This window comes from Podarcis liolepis, assembly GCF_965112155.1.
Source record: "Podarcis liolepis genome assembly, chromosome: 8".
NCBI classification, from domain to species: Eukaryota; Metazoa; Chordata; class Lepidosauria; order Squamata; family Lacertidae; genus Podarcis; species Podarcis liolepis.
In genome coordinates, this window is record NC_139560.1 from 70964987 (window position 1) to 70986024 (window position 21038).

Consider the following 21038-nt stretch of genomic DNA (forward strand, 5'->3'; position numbering starts at 1 on the left):
CCCCAACCGCAACACGTGCTCTCTGTTATGGAGAACACGCTTTGTCTCATTCCTGGTTCAGTCAAAGCTACATTTGCTGAGCCCAGTTTAGCTGGGTCAAGGACAGCGCAAGTCCAAAGAAGGAGCATTCTGGAGGTGAGACCAGAGAAGAGGGATTTAAGATGGATCATAAACTCATCTAGCTCAGTCATGTGACCTGGCAATAAAACATAGAATGTTATCGTAAACACTATTGCCATGTTCAGACAGAGCAGCAGCAGCCCTGAAGCGGAACAGGGTTTGGATCTGCCGTAACTTTAGGTTGGGTTAATTTACACCCTCTTGCTTTACACCAGCTCCTTGTGCAGAGGATTGCTCCCTAAGCACACGTCTAACCTGGTAATGGGAAAATGAATGGTGCCATAACTCCAAATGTCACTACCGTATGACCACTTTGCCCACTGTTAAGGTCTTTTGCCTGTTGTGGGCCCTTCATTGCTTCCTTAATAACATTCATCCTCATTTGCCAGAAAACGTTCACCTTGAGTCAATGTAAAGTGAACTCTCTCTGTATGTTAATCTCTCCTCAGGTAAACATCAGAGGAATTTTGAGGAGAGTCAAGAGTTTTGATAAAATTGATCACTTTTCTTACAAGGTTTCCCCAGCTCTCGAAACATGAGAGCCTTTTGTCCTTTCTTCATCCTTTGAGGTAGAATTATGTGCATTAAGATGGCTCTGGAAATGGCAATTTCCTTTCATTTGCTGCAGTTGTAGAAATATGGCCCTGTACAAAACATTACCCAGGGCTGGCCTTGAGAGACGTAAAATGCTATTCTCTGGGACTTGTTTTAGTTTAATGTAGTTTGCCATTTTACTCTCTCCTAAAGTCCATATGAAATAAAATATGGCCATCCTTTCCGGAGCCTGAAATCTGAGCTTTTTTTCAGACTTGGTTAACAAACTTGAATGGCCCTAGTTATTTTATTTTTATTTTGTGGAGTGGGGTCTGATTAGGACTAGAAAAAATTGTTCCTTGTTATATTAGGGGTATTGTAAAGTACAAGATAGACTCATAGAGTCATAGAACTATAGAGTTGGAAGGAACATTCATATAACTTAAGAAAAGTGAGGAAATCACCAAGCAGTCTCTGATGGTGCTCTTTATATAGTTTACTAAGGCTTAAATTATGAAACCACTTACCAACACATGGCTCCCTTGGAGCCAGCCAACTAAAAAAAGAAAGTAGTTAATTTGCAGCCTGCTTTCCAGTCAGTTCTGCTTCATCAAACCCTGACAAATACAGATCTGCAGCAGTATCACTAAAACTCCTTATTTGCCATGCAGAATGCAAGTTATTGCTTGGTGTGCAACAAAATAATTCATTGGGTTCAGCTTTTGGCTCCAGCAGTCTCTGAATTGCTGAATATAAAGTCTGAAAGCTTCATAACCAAAGTTGGATGGGAAGGTAACAACAAGGAGTTTCGGCAGCTTGACTTCACACAGTGTGTTTGTTTCCTACATTGGCTTCTCACATACCATGGAACACCACTTCAGAGCTCAGGTTGTAGTAATGGGCTGAGGTGGGATTTCAGGGCAGGATTAAACAGGGGATAAGGTTTCATGCATGGGCACATGCACACATGTTGTCACCAAATGGGTTCATGACCATAAGGTTATTTAAGCTAGCATCTCCTGCCTTCTGACCACTTTGTGTTTCTGGCAACAAAATAAAGGCAATGCATTTTGAGTCACACAGAGGGACAGATTTGTGTGTAGCCTGGATACGCAATAACATTGTCAAGTTATTATGGGTCACAGTGTACATTAGGACAGTTGTTGTGGGAATCAGAATCAGAAAAGAAGAAGTATGGAGGACTTGTCTTCATTGAAAGTTTTGATGAACCATCTCCATGAGGGACCTTTGTACCCCCTTGTGCATTATGGGAATGGATTCATTCATGACAAAGTGTCAGTTGGAAGCAGCCTTCTTGCAACATGTTACTGGTCATAGAATAGGTAAAGGTAAAGGACCCCTGGATGGTTAAGTCCAGTCAAAGGAGACTATGGGGTTGCAGCGCTCATCTCGCTTTCAGGCCGAGGGAGCCAGTGTTTGTCCACAGACAGCTTTCTGGGTCATGTGGCCAGCATGACTAAACCGCTTCTGGCACAACGAAACACCGTGACAGAAACCAGAGTGCATGGAAACGGCGTTTACCTTCCTACTGGAGCGGTACCTATTTATCTACTTGCACTGGCATGCTTTCGAACTGCTAGGCTTGTAGGAGCTGCAACAGAGCAACAGGAGCTCATCCCGTCACAGGAATTCAAACCGCTGACCTTTTGATCAGCAAGCCCAACAGGCTCAGTGGTTGAGACCACAGCGCCACCCACATCCTGGTTATAGCATACACAGGGATGCCTCCACAGCCAGGCTGATAAATAAGTTTCCTAATTTCCCTACTGTCCTCTTGTGGACTGGTGTACGAAACACTGTGGAAGTATCCATCAGAACAGCAATAGCAGAACACAAATAAAAGAAGGCATTGCACAATAATTGCATGTATTCAGCAGGAAGGGGGAGAAATCAATTTGTATTAATATGCCATCGTCTCGTCCGTGGTGTGAAGCCTCATTAAACAAGAGTGCCACAAGTAGAACTAGTGACACCCTAGAGCCTGTTACAGTATATATGCAACTCCCCATGCCTTGTGGTAATTTTGCCTTGGAAAGCAATAGCACAGCAGAGGGAAATATATGCCTGACTCTGAAACTAACTAGGCTGTGTCTCCTCCAAGTTTTTCCCAGGAAACTTGTGGCATTTGCATCACATTGTATGCTGGTCCTCCAGGCTGATTCATTTCACTTTTAATTTGTATGCTACCTTTCTATATAACTATACACAAGCTGAAGAAACAACAAAATAGACCACACACGTAATAACAATCTGATCCAATACAAAAAAAAAAAGTCACAAGTTGTCAAAGCTTAAGGGAATCCTATCTCTCCCACGGTGGGATGGCAAGAAGCAGAAAAACACAAAGTTCTTACCACGTGTCAAGCTTAGAGATTCCTTCCCTCCCCTTGTTAACTTCACAGATAATAATTAATGAGCAGTTGATAGATTTATAGTCCTGTTATTACATCTTCATGTTGCGATCACAAATACACAGCTCTCCACAAGGAGGGCAGTTGGCCAGTCTAATCTTCCTTCCGACTTCTGCAGAAAGAAAGGAGCCAATGGGGAGTTCCTCCCTCCCTCTGCCTACTTTGTTCTCTGATACGTTCAGACCTCCGAGTCTGGGGAGAGAGGGGGTCCCCCATACTCTCAATTGATGTCTCTTCTAACTGTCCCCTCCCTTGTGGCTTCCCCATCATTATCTCGTAGCTGGGTAACTCCCCTCTAAGCTGTTCAGCTTCTGTGTCTGCCTTCCTATCTGCTTCTGAAAAGCTGGAGGTGGGGGGGGCGGTATTCTGAGAGAGGCTGATCTGCCTGCAACTGCACTCCCCAGTCTTCAGATCCAGACCATTCCCTGACACCAAGCAGTTTATTCAATATTCACAGAGAGAGAGAGACGAAGGAATGTGGTCTCTCTTAGATAATGGCGTTGCTCCAAGTAAAGTCCCACCCCCTCAGTCCCTCCTATTCTACGTTGCCCCTGCTGATCTGTTCTTTCTGCCTCTGAGCTTTCTGTTCTACTACTCTCAAGGCATGCCTGGTTCTGGAAGTGGGTGGGGAATGCTTTCAAGAGACACTGAGTCTGTTAGCTGTCTGTCCCCTGGTGCTTCTTCTTCCTGCTGGTCTCCCAATATTCCCCAGCTGCTCCCCTCTGCTGCCTCTGAACTTTGACCTTCTGCAAACCACTGTTCTAAATCTATACTGTCTTCCTCATCTCAGGAAGGTGCAGGAAGAGGGGGGGTAGGTTCCCAGCATTCCTCCTCAGTCCAGCACCCGACACAAGAACTCTAAAACAAACAACTTATATATAATATTTAAACAGTTTACACTCCTAGGGCTTGCCGATAAGAAGGCTGGCGGTTAGAATCCCTGTGACGGGGTGAGCTCCCATTGCTCGGTCCCTGCTCCTGCCAGCCTAGCAGTTCAAAAGCATGAAGTGCAAGTAGATAAATAGGTACCGCTCCAGCGGGATGGTAAACGGCATTTCCGTGCGCTGTTCTAGTTTGCCAGAAGCGGCTTAGTTATGCTGGCCACATGACCCGGAAGCTGTACTCCAGCTCCCTCGGCCAATAAAGCGAGATGAGCACCACAACCCCAGAGTCATCCATGACTGGACCTAATGGTCAGGGGTCCCTTTACCTTTACTTCATCAATAAAAATCACAACTCATAAAATACCCCAAAACATACAAAACCATGTAAAAGGATCAAATCGAGAAACAAGGACACCCAACTTATAAAATTATTATTTTTAAATATCCCTTACCTCTTCTTCTCTCTTCCCAGCTGCTTCCACTGTTCTCAAAGTCATGGTCTGGGAAAGTCTCCTAGGGCTGGAGGGTGGGGCAAGGCAGGTGGAAAAAGTCATTGCCAGATAGACAGCAGAAAGTTTCTCTCCCTTATTCTCTTTTCACTATTTCAAACGTACAGTGTTTAGAACATATACGAGCTTGACCTAGAGAGCAAAACTAAACTGTGAAATACTGTATGGGTGACTTTGAGGCTCACTAATTGGTTTGAGTGACTCGGGTGGACACTGGAAATTAAGGTTTGCACAATTGAAATGGATTAAAAGGACTCTGTCAACCTAGCACAACAAATCCACTTTCTGAGGTTAGAAAAGAGATGAGATGAGGAAACACATGGACAAGTGTGAAATGAAGGACTGACTAGTGGGAAGGTCTATAAATACCACACAAGCAAATCAAGATGAATGTCGATTGTCATGTAACTGCCGCACAAACAGATCAGAACAAATTCTCAATAAAGACCGAATACACTCTAACCTCCACATGAACTTTGTGCAAATCAGGATGAATGCTGAATAAATAGGTCATCTGGAGAAGTCTTAAATCTGTTATCACATAATCAATGCAGCTGTAAATACGGCTATAACAGTGTTAAAGAGAACTAGTTGTGAGCCAAAGTATGTATGTGTGTTGTTAAGTCGTTAAGCCTACATCAGAATTGGAAGAAGACCGCTGTCCCCCGTATGATTTGGGGGGGGGGGATCACTGCAAAATGGCTGAGATACAGCCCACATCGTCAGTACTGGAAGCATTTCTATCACTCCAACAACTTTAATATGTCCTCAGGATTGAGGCCAGTACATTATCCCTGATTGGCTGGGAACATTAGAAAAAGTAATGAATTAGAGCAAGCACCCCCAAACTCAACCCTCCAGATGTTATGGGACTACCATTCCCATCATCCCTGACCACTGGTCCTGTTAGCTAGGGTTGATGGGAGTTGTAGTCCCAAAACATCTGGAGGGCTGAGTTTGGGGATGCCTGAATTAGAGGGACAAAGTGATGAAAGCAACCATACATGTGGGAGCAGGAGCACCGTGGCTATTAATAACCACAGGATAGGATTGAGGGAATTTTCCTCAAGGACCGCCTCTTTCCATATGAACTTACTCATATCCTGAAATTATCTTCTGAGGTCCTTCTTTGTGTGCCTTCTTCGTGAGAGGTCTGGAGGTCTGGAGCAACACAGGAATGGGTGTTTCTGTAGTGGCTCCCTGTCTATGGAATGCTTTCCCCAGGGAAGTTCAGCTGGCGCCTTCATTATACACCTTTAGGCGCCAGGCAAAAAGGCTCCTCTTAACCAGGCCTTTGGCTGATTAACATTAAATGCCCTTTTTAAAATGTGATGAGTGGTTATTGGGTTGTTCTTGTTTTTATTTTGTGTTTTCATATTAAGAGTTTATCCAGTGAACTGCCCTGAGGCCTGCAGGTATAGAGAGGTATACAAATTTAATAAATAATAATGATGATAAATAATTTTCAGGAGTGTTTTCCTTTCCCAGAAATGAATGCTTCTGAGGTAAAAATCAAAGCAGCTCAGCACAACTGCTGTAAATGCAGACAGTTCAGTATTTATTTCATTTACACCAGTCCATCTACCTGAACAAAAATAGCACTGGTGATGTTTTAAAAAATCAGTGTTTTATTTTAAGTAAAGCTGGCAAGATAAATGTATAAATTAAAGAAAAGGTTCCTGGATGACTGCTCAAACAAAACCAGGGTAGTGATACTTCCTCCTGAAAAACAAAGCTCAGTAAAATATGCTGAATGCTTGGCAGTACAATCACATACTTTAATTCAGGTATCTGTATTTCTAAAGTGAAAGCTGGGGGGGGTCTCACATCTGGTAGAAAGCAAAGGTATTGTCATATTACTATGATCGATTTTATGTTGAATGATTTTACTGCTACTGGAGGATAAAGATGGCTTGCATGACTAGGATCTCAGTGAAAATGAATGTTCAGATCATGGCATATTTAGAAATCCATACCTTGGATAGCAGGTGGTGCATGCTCTGTGCACTGACAATGCCACTGTTCTCCTTGATAGATGGGCACTGCTAGACTCAAAGCATCACAACTGCAATCCATCTTTTATCTTTGGGTGGAGTTTTAAAAGTAAGCTTAGAGATCACACATGCTCACTGAAGGAAGAACAGAAGGGAATTAGAAGGAATTAGGGTGGAGTAAGCACAGCTTTTCCTTCTAATGGTGTGGACATGACAACCTGACTTCCCCCAATATGGTCTTCTTTCATGAGAGCTGGCAGGGGTTAGGAAGTTCATGGTGTTGTGTAGGTAGGTGGATAGATAGATGATAGATAGATAGATAGATAGATAGATAGATAGATAGATAGATAGACAGATGATAGATAGCTGATGATAGATAGCTGATGATAGATAGATGAGAGAGAGAGAGAGAGAGAGAGAGAGAGAGAGAGAGAGAGAGAGAGAGAGATGGACAGATGATAGATAGATAGATAGATAGATAGATAGATAGATAGATAGATAGATAGATAGATAGATGATAGATAGATAGATGATAGATAGATAGATGATAGATAGATAGATAGATAGATAGATAGATAGATAGATAGATGATAGATAGATAGATAGATAGATAGATAGATAGATAGATAGATAGATACAGTAGACAGATAGACAATTTTTGATGATATGCAATGTCCAGACTCTTTATATTGAAAAGAACTTTACGTTCATAAGCATAACTGAGAAGAACATACCTACAATCTCACACTGTTTCACTTTGTTCCTTATAGACAGCACAGGTTTCTCCATATTAATGTTTAGGGATCTTCCTCTGTCTGCTTCACCTCAGACAGACCCAATCGACACTGTTCTCAGTAGCATCCAGAGAAACAGAAAAATGGTTAAAAACGACAGTTACTTGACTAACAGTCACAACAGAATGGAAAGCATCTCTCATGTGACTCACAGTCAGCCGATCACATGAGACAGCTACTGCAAAAGGGTGGTGGGACTATGCTAAACATACACAGCAATTCAGCATAAGCAAATACCTCCATTTCAGGAAATCAAACCATTATACTTAATGCAGGGCCATCAGAGACACTGCCTACTTTTAATGAGTGGAACAGATCCTTACAACAATCTTGTAAAGTGTATATCTATCCAGTTGAAGCACACATTCAAAATGCAGGTGGTGGGGTCATTATGTCTGAATGTTCCTCCACGTGGGGTGGGAAGACTGCTTACACCCAAAATATAAGTTTTATGGAGCGAGAGCTAGGCTAAAGCTGATCTGGTTGTTGTTGTTTTTCCCACCTAGCCCTTCATGGGGTTTTTGATGTATGTAGTAGTGGTCTGTGTGGTGAGATGGAGTTATGGAGCCACATTCTGAACACCAGCATTCCTGCAACCTACCTGGATGGGGCTGGGATGGAACAGGGTGGTGGCAAGGTCAGGGCTGCACAGAAACACCAACAAAATTAATCCAGTGTTCCCGTCAATGCAGCCCCACAGCTGCAGTCTGGCTGCTGTCCTCCCTCATGCCAGCCCCACAGCTAAGCTGCAGCGAGGCCAGTCTTGTGAGGGCAACTCCATGACTCCTGCCTACCACATGGGCTGCTACTGGATGTAAACATTAAAGTTAAAAGGATTTTAAATACGCAATCCCCACTTGCATTCTGAATTTGAGCAGTCCAGGAGGAGCTAAACCAATTGGCAATGCTATTGGTTTTAATGTATCTTGTGTCATGTACTGCTTAGCATTCTTTCTGACTGTCTCTTAAAAAGCCATATTGAATTTTCTGCAAAGGAGCACTCCAGTCTGGCCCTCCTGTCAAATGTGGTCCATGGAAAGTGGGTCAGTCCTCGATGGTAAACAGAACAAGCAGTCGAGATAAGAAAAAGTTGGCTGATGGTGAAACCGTGGAGACTGTGTATGGTCACAGTCTTGATATGGAATTTGGAAAGAGGGAGTAGATGTTCAAATAAGACTCTGTTGCATGGACAGGTGGAGTCCCCCAAACCCTGGGCAGCCCCTGTGTGGAATAACGGCTCAAGACAACGTGCTATGGGATTAAAATTGGCCACAACTTTATTATTTTTCAGACGTGGGTACACCTTGGCTCAGGCATTGGGCATTTATCCCTCCCAGTTCCCCGTCAGGGATCTGGGGAACATCAGGGTTATCCAGAGTGTGGAGGGGGGGGATGGTCTGGGTCTGGAGAACATATGTTCAAGCAGAGAGAGCCCGCCCCCAGTACGCCACCGTCGCAAGGGAGAGCAATGACAACCTCTAGGTGTACAGCTAAAACCTCCCCTCAAAACAACCCATTTAACGGGGAACCCTGGGATCGCCACAGCAAAGAGAAAGGGGGTGTGGGTCACTGCTACACGCCCACCCCCGTTTAGGGAAGATAGACTAAAGGATTCCACCCAAGGCCTGATACCGCCAAAGTTGTGACATTTTGCTACGGGAAAGGCAAACTTGCCAATGCAGGAGAATTCCTTTCCGGCCCTTCAACAGCGACCTTGATGTAGCAGCGCCCGCATACCTGTGGAGAAGAGGTTAACTTGCCAAAGAAGTCTTAACTGAGGGTGGGCAGGGTGGGAGAAGCTCTGGAGCCAACTGACGATTTCCAGGTGAGATCCTCTCCCTATTGTGTGGGCAGGGTGGTCCCTCCCCCTACCTGGCCTGATCACCTTGGCAACGCCTCCCCAGGCGGGATTGGGCCACTGGCTGAGGTAGAGAGAGACCTCCAGGTATCCCACCTGGGGAAGGCAAAGCCAATCCTGTGCTAATGGTGCTGCATAGGGTCCAGGGGGCTGCGCGCAACCATGGAAAGGGCGCCCCCCCATTTAATGTGGGGAGCGGTCATTGTGTGCTCTGCTGGTTTTGAGTGGCACCTGGCACAAGGGCTGTCACTTACTGCAGAAATAAGGAAAGCTTTTCAGCCTGAAGGTCACATTTCCTCACTGAGGAGGGGGAGGACATTCAAATGGTGGACAGGGATAGACCAGAAAGTGGGTGGAGACTGAGTTTACTATCTGAGAATGGCTGTTTAATGCTCACATGGAGGTGACGCCTACATTGCAGGGAGTTGCACTACATGATCCTCAGCGTCTCTTCCACCACTACAATTCTACCATTATAAAGCAGTTTACTTTTCCACTACACAAATGTCAGGGGTTCTAGGCAAGCAGCGTGTTATCCAGGCAGGCAGGAGTTGGGTGGTTCAAGAACGTACACCGGCCAGGCAAAAGGAGTCGAGGAGGGTGCAGAACAAAGTCAGTGAGGTCTGGGAAAAGGGGAGCCTGGGGAGGGTACTCGAAGAGGGTTGGATAAAGTGGCTTGGATGGCTGAATTTGAATCCCCAATCCCCAGCCGGGTTGGCTCACTGCAATTTTTACTGTGAACATTCCAATCTGTAAATCGCACCCGCTCATTACGATTCTACAAAAATGGGTCTCGTATTGAAAGCAAAACATTTGACTAATTCTGCCTGCCCAAGGGGGCTTTGAATTTGTGGCGCCCAAACAGCAGCTTCCACTGTCAGATGACAAAGCCGCTTTCCAAATTGAGGGGGAGTTTCGAAAACCCTCAGGTACACCTGAAGTAGCTCTTTGGATCCTGACCTAGATTTCATTTTAGGTTTTTAACTTAGCAAAAGCAAGCTGATAGCTTCCCACTTCCCAGAAGGCAATAGGTTTCAGAAATACTGTTGTGGGGCGGGAGCGTTATATTGCAATTGCCATCATATTGTTTAAATGCTGCTGCCTTATCTTCTATATCCTTTTGTGTCCTTTATCAATTTGTTCGAGCTGCTTTGCATGTGTGACCAAAATCTTACTTTTGTAATTTTTTCCCTGCAACAGTGAGGCAAAAGATAACTATTGCTGACCTCAATCACAGACAAGATTTGTAGAGACTTATTCATATGTGCTGAAATATTTGGTCTGTAATAACAATGCATATATTTATAGAGTGTTTCTTTCTTTTCCCCATTTCTTTTTTTAAAACATCCCTGAAGCTACACACTGACCAAGATATGGGAGATGGAAATTTAAAATACATATTAACGGGAGAAGGGGCTGGCAGTCTATTCGTTATAGATGAAAATACAGGAGATATTCATGCAGCAAAAAAGCTGGACAGAGAAGAAAAGTCCCTGTATGTGCTACGTGCCAAGGCTATAGACCGAAAGACTGGAAGACAAGTGGAGCCTGAATCGGAATTTATCATTAAAATCCATGATATCAATGACAATGAACCTAAATTTACCAAGGACATTTACACGGCCAGTGTTCCTGAGAAGTCCAGCGTTGGTAAGTATAATTTATTATCATACTGAAAATATTTTTTTGAAAAAGAAAGAAAAAGATAGAAGGTTAAGCCACTTCACAACAATACTCTAGAGCTTATTTGTGGTTTTTAAGTAGTCATAAAAGCATCTGTAAATATCAGTTCACCAGCTCCTGTCTGCCATCAATATCTGTCTTTTTCCACCCCAAAGGTTACCATATGGCTTCCATGAAGCTAGCAGCAGTCAAATGGAAACTTCTAATATGCTGTGTGATCGTAACTATTATTGCCATCCAGTAATGAACCACTGAAAACAATGCTTCACAGGCTCATTTGTGTGCATGATCAGCAATGGCAATTTGTTTGACACCTTTGTACTTTTGCATTCAAAGTTGTGGAATGACAAATTGTTGATTTCTCCCATCCTTCTAGGAAAAAGAATTGGAAATATTCTAACCTCATGCATAATCTAGACTCCTGTAGCAATTTGTTGTCCTTCTTGAGGACAGTGTGTGAGATGTGTGTCTCAAATGGTGGTAGCAATATAAGACTGTGCATTCATTCTGAGTGGAAACATAAACAAGCTGGGCTTGTAGAATTCATTACTTCCAAGAAACAGTGTGCACCAAGAGACTCATGCACTCCCTCCCCTCCATATGCTTTTCAGTGATATCGCACAAATTCCCTTCTTTCTTCCATGGTTTGCTCTAACCATGGTATAGTGTTACGTCCACATTAGTATTAAGTATTGATAACAGTAGGCAGCAGCATTACCCTTCTGACTGTACTTTGCAACCATGGTTCTAAGTGAGTTGCCAAACGATGGTTAGAAAGGTGGTCTTCATTACAGTTAACCATGGCTATCAACCAACACATGTGCAAGAGTATACAGTGGTTAAAGGCAGATTATGGAAGGGAAGGGACACGGGTGGCACTGTGGGTTAAACCACAGAGCCTAGGACTTGCCGATCAGAAGGTCGGTGGTTCAAATCCCCACGACAGGGTGAGCTCCCGTTGCTCGGTCCCTGCTCCTGCCAACCTAGCAGTTCAAAAGCACATCAAAGTGCAAGTAGATAAATAGATACCGCTCTGGCGGGAAGGTAAACGGCATTTCCGTGTGCTGCTCTGGTTCACCAGAAGCGGCTTAGTCATGCTGGCCACATGACCCGGAAGCTGTAGGCTGGCTCCCTCGGCCAATAAAGCGAGATGAGTGCTGCAACCCCAGAGTCGGTCACGACTGGACCTAATGGTCAGGGGTCCCTTTACCTATGGAAGGGAAAGGAGGTATTTACACAGGTCAGTGGGGAGGGGGGGGAGTAAATGGAGGGAGTACACAGTACATTGCCAGAATGTGTCAATTGGAGAGGATTAGTCCCTTGTCATGGTCAGATCACTTCCTGTTGAGATTTATGCTTTCACCTCCTTTTGCCCTCTTCAAATGTGGGGTACCTATAAGGATGGTCTGAGGCTGATGGATCCAATGGGTTTCCAGATGGCTCTGGGGGATATTTTGTTTGATATGACTGGAGCTCCTGTGGAAGCCCTATCCAACCTCTGGAACATCCCAATAGCTCAGATTGCTAACACGAGCACCCCTGAGTGCCCTCACTTGCACTCCACTGGGAACGTGAGTCTGATGTTACCGCAGATGAATCTCAAGGGGCATTCCTTGGCCTCGGCCCAGTATACCTAAAGGAGTGACTCCACCACCGTTGTTCAGCCCGGGCGCTGAAGTCCAGCTCTGAGGGCCTTCTGGCAGTTCCCTCACTGTGAGAAGTGAGGTTACAGGGAACCAGGCAGAGGGCCTTCTTGGTAGTGGCACCCGCCCTGTAGAACGCCCTCCCACCAGATGTCAAAGAAATAGACAACTATACGTGTGTGTGTGTGTGTGTGTGTGTGTGTGTGTGTGTTTAGAGGAGGCATGGGCGAGGGTAGAATGGAGAAGATCGAGGGGAGGAGGATCAAAGCCCCGGCAGAGTGCTTATTAAACACATTCCATGGTGTTTAGGAGGGGGAACGGCATGAATGAATAGGGGAGGCAAAGAGGGAAAGGAACACATACACTGCTGCTCACCTGCTTCGGTGCACAGGTTGAGGAGAATTAACAGGGACACATTTCACCTGCCTCTATTCCCGACAGAGGTCATCATTCAGGGTGACCAAAGCAGTTTCTGTGCCAAAACCAGGCCTAACCCCAGATTGAAATGAAACGAGAAAATCAGTTTCCTCCAAGAGTGCATGGATCTGGTTTGTGACCAGCCACTCAAGAACCTTGCCTAAGAAGGGCAGATTGGTGAGTGGCTGGGAGTTACTTAGATTTTCCAAATCCAGGGAGGGTTTCTTGAGCAACAGTTTTACCAGTTCCTCCTTCATGCTGGAAGGGAGCACCCCTTCTTGCAAGCAGGCATTAATCAGTTCCCTAGCCCAGCCAGTTATCCCCTCCTTACTAGTTTTTATCAGCAAAAAGGGGTCTTGAGCACAAGTGGTGACCCTCACTGATCCAAGCACCTGTCTACACCCTCAAGTCTTACTAACTGAAACTCATTCAACACAAAAGGACTATACAGTGCTCTGAATTATTATTATTAATAATAATAGTAATAATGATAATACCCTGCCCATCTGGCTGGGTTTCGCCAGCCACTCTGGGTGGCTCCCAACAGAAATAATAATAATAATAATAATAATAATAATAATAATAATAATAATAATGAAGCGATAAAGCATCAGACATTAAAAACTTCCCTAAGCAGGGCTGCCTTCAGATAGCTTTTAAAAGTCATATAGTTGTTTATTTACTTGACATCTGATGGGAGGGCGTTCCAGAGGATGGGCTCCGCTACCAATAAATATTTGAATGAATAGTTGGGTATCAAGCCCTGAATTATATTGCTAATGGTCAACGTTCTACACACTACCTGGTATAGGTTCATACTGGTGATTTTTTAGTATTGTACTGTAGAGGCAGCATAGCCGTGTATGAAAAGTATGGAGAAAAGCCAACCTCATAAGCATTTCATAAGCAATAGAAATGAGAAGCAAATATGCTACAGGTACCATTAGGCATGCAATTTTCAAGTAAATGTATAGAGTAATTTTTCCCCCTCTTGGGTTTGACAATTAGTCTACATATGCATGAAGGCCTTGGTGCTTTACTTTATATTAACTTGCTAAGTACTGAACTACTAAGAACTCTGTGGACTTCAGCATCAGATCAATGAACACAAGGTGCAGCTGCTGTATAGGGTGACATTAACTAGCATGGGGTGGTTCGATCATTAGGCAGATAGGCTTGAATCACCTCTATCTCCTTGCAGAGGATGCAGTCCTATGTTAGAAGTGAGTAGTTGCAAAGTAGCTTTCTGACATTTTCGAGTAAGATACATTTGTATAACTCCTACTATTTCCATAAATTATATTTTTACTAGAAGCTTATGTGAATTGCTGAAACAGGCACACAGCCTGAAAGGTAAATACAAATATATGTATATATTGCCATTTTTAGGGCAATTTCCTGTTTGCTTTGAGCCTTAATTCAAATCTCCGAATAGTTATTCTAAAATTCAGTTTACATTGCTAGACATCATGCGAGAGGAGTTTTTCAAAACTAAAATTAATCAAGAGTAATCTTAGGTCCACTATGAGTCAAGCTTGGCTCTCTGGCTTAGCCATCTTGTCAACTGAAAACAAAGTAGCGAAAGGAATTGATTTTGATGATGTGATTTCAAAATTTGGGGATACAAAGTTAGGGAAAAAAGGTTTTAAGTGCTTATGTTCACAATGTTAAGTAAATAAACCAAAAAATAACACTTGCAAGTATCGTATTTTTCCTTCTTTTAATAATTTCAATGTGTGTGTGGGGGGGGGGGACAAGAAATTTTCCACACTGGGTACCACCTGACCTTGCTATGCCACTGCCCAAAGGGCTGGGTATCTGAAGTGTTACCACAGCCATGGAGGAACTACTCACAAGAAGACAATTTTGTACACCACCCTAATCTCTGAGCACTGTGAGATTCAAGGGGTTCCATGTGCTTACCCAGGATTTGGTTTCCTTGGAATGGGGGACAGCAGAGACTGTGGTGTCTTTATGATATATGGTTTATTTACACATATATACAACCTGAGCCTAAGATGGAGTGGCTCACAGCATTAACACTCCAGAAAGTCTTGCTTATCCCATAGTCACAGCCTTGGAATCAAGCAAAGATCAAGCATGGCTCTCTCCATAGGAGACCCTAGGGCTCAATGGGTCTTTGGGCACCCCAATAAAATATTAGAGGGCGCTGAGCCACTGCCCCCAAGTTGATGGGCAGTGTCATTCAAATGGCTTGTGTGCACTGTATCATGTGATTGATTATGTGGGGTGGGGCTTACCTGCCCCTCCCCCCATGTTTTATTCAGGTTGGCACCCCTGACTCTCTCCCAACATCTACCTGCTTCTCGTAGCATGATCTCAGCTCACAAACACTCTGTCTTTCTCCCCACCAGCCAGGTAAGGGAAGAGATCCACCCATTTACCCTTTGGCACAAAACACCCCACTTTGTTATATTAACAACCATACTCAGGGTCATTAACTCACCAAGAAACTTGCTTGAATAGTTCAACAGTAGAATCCTCCACTAGATTTTAACCCATCAATTCTTCCCATCAATTAACGGATTATCATTTGCATTTTATTTCCCATAATTTTAACATCCCTAAGAGAGTTGCCACAGCTGACTAGTTTAAGCTGAGAGTGACCTTTAAATCAACACTAAAAAGTGTTTTTATCATACTTGTGCCCTGCAATTATTTGACAGATCCATTTTCCTACCAATTTTTATTAGAGTATTCCCCCTCCCCCATCAACTATAATTCTCTAATCTCTGGACAAAAAGAAGAAGAAGAAACATTACAGGCTCAAAGTCCACACCTCAGCACTTTTCACTCATACCTAATGCTGACGCTGCAGTACAGTACTAAGGGATGTGTTCTGCACAGTTAGAGATGTCGTCCTTCAGATAAGACATTAAGTCAAGGTCCCTTCCCTTCAGCTCTGATATGGCTGCACAGGACAAAATGAAGAATCCCAGTGGCATTCTGTGAAATATGTCAAGAATTGGAGAAAGAAGAATTCCCTTTCTGAATGTAACAGTTTCTAATGTTAAAGTCTTTATGCATCTAGTGAGAATTAAATGGTGCAGTTCCCCAACCAATCAATGGACAAATATGTGCAAATGTTTTCATGTGGACACTCGTCAGTCTCAAGAGACAATGGAGGGCACCTCTGGGAGTGAAGTCCAACTGCTGGAGAATCACAGTACCTGCAGCAGCTGCAGAGACCAGTAACTCATAACTGCTGCATCCTGCAACATTTTTGCTGCATAGCAGGACTGAAGTGACCTCTCAAGGGGGAAAGCCTGGGCAGCGTGTATGGAGGTCCTGAGCTGCCCAAATTACAAGACCAGATTTGTGTAGTGTTTGCTCCAGATTTACTCCAGATTTGTGTAGTGTTTGCTCTTTAGCCTTTCTTATCCTGAAGATGTCCTCAGGGGTGTAGGAAGGGGGGCGGAGGGGGCAGGCTACTCTGGGTGCCACTCTGGGAGGGGTGACAAGATGGCCCCTGCCTCCCCCCAGCTGTAGAGCGGCCGAGGGCACACACAGTTCGTATGGGCGCCGCTCGTGTGGCATCCGTACGGGCTGCTGCTCTCACGTGCCATCTATATGGGCTGCCTCTTGCACAGTGACTGTACAGGCTGCTGCACATGCGCAGCCCATATGGGATGCCACTCACACAGTAGCCCATACGGCCACCGTGCATGAGCAGCAGCCCATACAGACTGTGCATATGCGGCAACCCGTACAGTCGCCACACATGCACGGTCCATATGGGATGCCACTTGTGCGGCAGCCTGTATGGCTGCCACGTATGAATGGCAGCATGTATGGACTGTGCACGTGCGGCATCCCGTACGGTCACCGCACATGCACACTCCGTACAGGATGCCGCTTGCGCAGCAGCCCATACAGTCACCGTGCATGCAGCAGCCTGTATGGACGCTGTGCAAGCGGCAGCCCGTACGGAGTGCGCATGTGTGGCATTCCATACAGAGTGTGCACGTGCAGGATGCCACACATGCACAGTCCTTCCAGGCTGTGCCGCCCCGGGTGCCAGGGAGGGCTCCTCCACCACTGGATATCCTACAAAGTAGAAGGTATGGGTTCTTGGGGTTTATTCCCAACACCATTCTCACAAATGACTATAGCATCAAGGCAACAGAGGTTTAGGATCAAAGTTTTCCTTTTCCTACATGGGCTTCCTTCCCAGCTTGACGAGCTCTATCTGCCCTCATGTTAGGAAAATAATGTTATATCACAGCAATTCTCAGATGCTGGGAGATTCTTTCTCCTGTACTTCGGTTTGTCTGCTAAGGAGCCTGAACACATTGCTATGAACATTCTGGATGTTATTTTTGGAGTACAAACTCAGATCATGCAAGTGACTGGCTATTGAATATTTGTTGTTGTTGTTGCTGCATGAGAGCACAACCTATAGTACATACAATGGCTTCCTTCTGCTGAACACAACAGGGGAAGATGAATAATGGCAAGTGGATAAAATTATGAGAAAGCATATTTTCCTTCTCTTTGCGACTGAATAGCATAGTAGAAAGTCAGGGAATGAAGAAAGTATCAAGACTGGATACATTTTCCTTTTCTTTGCTGGCATTCCTATTTCCCGCTAGCAGTTTAAATTGTAACACTTCATTGCAAGATTCTTCAGATTTCTAATTAAAAGCTAAAGGCTGCATTTCATCTGTTTGAGTATATTTCATAAGAGCTCAGCATTTTATAAGTTGAATTTATTCTATAAACACCTGTTCTGTTAGCTGAATTTTGTGATTCTGCTCTGCAACCGAAACAATGTTTACCAAAAAAGCATATAGTAGGAGAAAGTGTGCAAAAAGACTTATATATTAGTGAAAATAATACATAGAAATGCATTATGTTAGCAAAATGAAGAAATATATGCTATTACTAGGGGATGAGTCGCTGTTTGCTTCACTCATCAAACTCACCCACCCCATTCCTTTACACCTTGAAAAAACCTTCTCTCCCCTTAGACGTTGTCAAAACTCTCTTTTGTGGATTGGGCCACCTGACCACTTCCTTACTTCTTTGGCAGCCACACAAAGTGCAGCTTGATGACATCCTAAGGAAAGTACATATTAGGACAGGCTTTCTCAACCTCGCCCCTCCAGATGTTTTGAGACTACAATTCCCATCATCCCTGACCACTGGTCCTGCTAGCTAGGGATCATGGGGGTTGTAGGCCAAAAACATCTGGAGGGCTGAGGCTGAGGAAGCATGTATTAGAACAGTGTTTCCCAACCGGTGTTCCGCGGCACACGAGTGTGCCGTGAGACATCGGCTGGTGTGCCGCGAGATGCCTGGAGGGAGGCGGGCGAGTCGGGCGGCGAGAGGCGGGGCGGCGGCGGCGAGGAGAGGCCGCGCCTCCTGCTGCTGCCTGGCGCTCCTCCTCGCAGCCGGCAGCGCTGCCTGGGCGCCTCCGCGCGACTCTGCCTCGCTGGGTTTGATCTCCCAGCAGAGACGGGTCACACGCGCACCTCCCTCCCTCCCTCAGCCTGCGCGGAGGGAGAGCCAGAGAGAGGCATCGCTCCTGCGCGGCGGGAGAGGGAGCAGCCGGAGCGATGCCCCAAACGAGCTGAATTCCGAGCGAGGGACTGAGGGGGGAGGGAAAAAACTTTCACTTTCGTGCGTCCCTCCCGGCGTGACGCTGCGCGCTGACGTCACGGGGCGGGGCTTTAATGGTGGTGTGCCGCGAGATTTTTTTTCAGTAGACAGGTGTGCCGTTGCCCAAAAAAGTTTGGGAAACACTGTATTAGAAGATACACAGAAATGACATTAAGGGAAAGGTAAAGGGACCCCTGACCATTAGGTCCAGTCGTAGCCGACTCTGGGGTTGCGGAGCTCATCTCGTTCTATTGGCCAATGGAGCCGGCATACAGCTTCCGGGTCATGTGGCCAGCATGACCAATCCGCTACTGGCGAACCAGAGCAGCGCACGGAAACGCCATTTATGTTCCTGCCGGAGCAGTATCTATTTATCTACTTGCACTTTGACGTGCTTTCAAACTGCTAGGTTGGCAGGAGCAGGGACCGAGGAGTGGGAGCTCACCCCGTCGTGGGGATTCAAACCGCCGACCTTCTGATCGGCAAGTCCTAGGCTCTGTGGGTTAAACCACAGCGCCACCAACATCCCTATAGAAATGACATTACTTACGTTTAAAAAGTAACATTATATATGTCCTTCATGAAGTCTGTAAATCAGGACAAAGCAGCATGGAAAGTTTCTAGGAGTTTCCTTCCATCCCTTACCTGGTAGCTAACTTTATGCGTTCAACATTGAAAATGTCAGAATTATTCTCTAACTTGTGAAAAAAAATATAGGCATATCAAATGGGAGCTGTTTTGAAAGTAGAATGCAAAGACAATCTGTATTATGCAGACCCACTTCAGAAGCACAAAATATTTACAAAGTATGCAAATAGGGCTTCGGCATAGTCAGACAATGTGCTTCAGCATTTTTTCTAAGGCGACATAAATTATTGTGAAGTCTCTTTCACACACGTAGAACGCGCAGGCAAAGAGTCTTTGAAAGTGGCTTCCAAAACTTCAAGGAGATAAAGGACACCACAAATAAAGTAATCAGGGCTTGGGAATGAAGGACCGCATTCTGACACTCAAAGAAAAGGACAGTATCATCTGCACACGATGGAGCATCTCATTCTTCAATGTTGGGGCAATCCATAGTTGCATAAAATGAGTTGAGTTAGCACATGAGATCAATTTGTCAGCTGCTCAACAATTTGGAAAGTGGGGAGCAGCAATCTCTCTTACTGCTACACATGCATTTTGTTGCAACTGTATGGTTTGAGCTGCACTCAAACTGTTTATAATGTCATGAACCAAGTGTGACATGTGGACTAGGGAGACCTGAATTTGACGCACCACACATCTAGCTCACTGCATGGCCAAGGACACAACAGGCTCTCAGTCTCACCTACTTCATAGGTTGAATGTTATGAGGACAAGATAGCATAAATCCATACCGTACATCGCCCCAAGATCTTCATGGGAAAGGCAGCATGCATATCTAAGATATTAATTGCATAGGAAGAGCCCTGATGGGTCAGCTTAAAGACCTATCAAGTCCTGCATCCTACAGTGGCCGCCCATATGCTTATGAGAAGCCCACAAGCTGGACTTGAGGGCAACAGCCCTTTCTTACTCTTCTTTCTCAGCAACTGTTATCCAGAGGCATAGCTCCAGTGGTTATCTTGGCATTATAAAGTATTATAGTATTATATTCCTCTATAAGGAAACAAGAGCACACCCTAATCAAAAAGCCCACAATCTCAATTGCAGCCACTAGTGCTTATTACCCCAGCAGGAAATGGCATCTGAGACTGGACTAATGCTACTCAGAAAAGCAAAGGAGTTGCAAGCCCTCCAAGATTTTGCAAGTGTAAGTAGACAAAGATGCACTTGTGTGCTTATAACCCATTTAGTCTCACAACAAGGACTGCTGCCTGTACACTCTGCTCTCCCATTTTGCATCACATAATGCTCTTCTCCCCTGCTTTATGCTACATTCATTTAGTCTTCAACAGCTTGTCCTTGAGTGAAGCAGGGTCTGTTAGTAAACTGGCACCTTTGTAGAAAAAAGAGGTTTAATAAAGTGTTTAGCATTCACATGGATATGGTTATATTTGTTACAGAATAGCTGCAATACACACAAATGTAGTAACTTACTTCCTGGACAAATGGTTATGGGCTGGAGGAAACAGTGGAGTGTACATGTAGGGATGCGGGTGGTGCTGTGGTCTAAACCACTGAGCCGCTTGGGCTTGCTGATCGGAAGGTCAGCAGTTCAAATCCACTCGATGGGGTGAGCTCCTGTTTCTCTGTCCCAGCTTCTGCCAACCTAGCAGTTCAAAAGTATACCAGTGCAAGTAGATAAATAGGTACTGCTGTGGTAGGAAGGTAAATGGCATTTCTGTGTGCTCTGGCTTCCACCAATGTGTCCTATTGTGCTAGAAGTGGTTTAGTCATGCTGGCCACATGGCCAGGAAAGCTATCTGTGGACAAACAGATGAGCACCACACCCCTTAGTTGCCTTTGACTAGACTTCACCACCCAGGGGTTCTTTATCTTTTTTCAAAAATATATGAATGTGCATTTACAACATGGGTGTGGAACTTCTGGCCCTCCATATATT

At 44.8% G+C, this 21038-nt stretch overlaps 1 protein-coding gene and 1 long non-coding RNA gene across 2 annotated transcripts in view; one reads left to right on the top strand and one right to left on the bottom strand.

Moving 5' to 3' along the window:
• The window catches only part of LOC310714484, a 602255-nt gene that overhangs the window by 381459 nt on the left and 199758 nt on the right, over positions 1-21038 (bottom strand). The window lies entirely within an intron of this gene.
• CDH9 (cadherin 9) overlaps positions 1-21038 on the top strand; it is a 142488-nt gene that overhangs the window by 75850 nt on the left and 45600 nt on the right. Inside the window, exon 3 of the mRNA XM_083519279.1 lies at positions 10481-10775. Within this exon, the coding sequence (XP_083375405.1) occupies positions 10481-10775 (295 nt within the window). The remainder of the gene's footprint in view (positions 1-10480; positions 10776-21038) is intronic.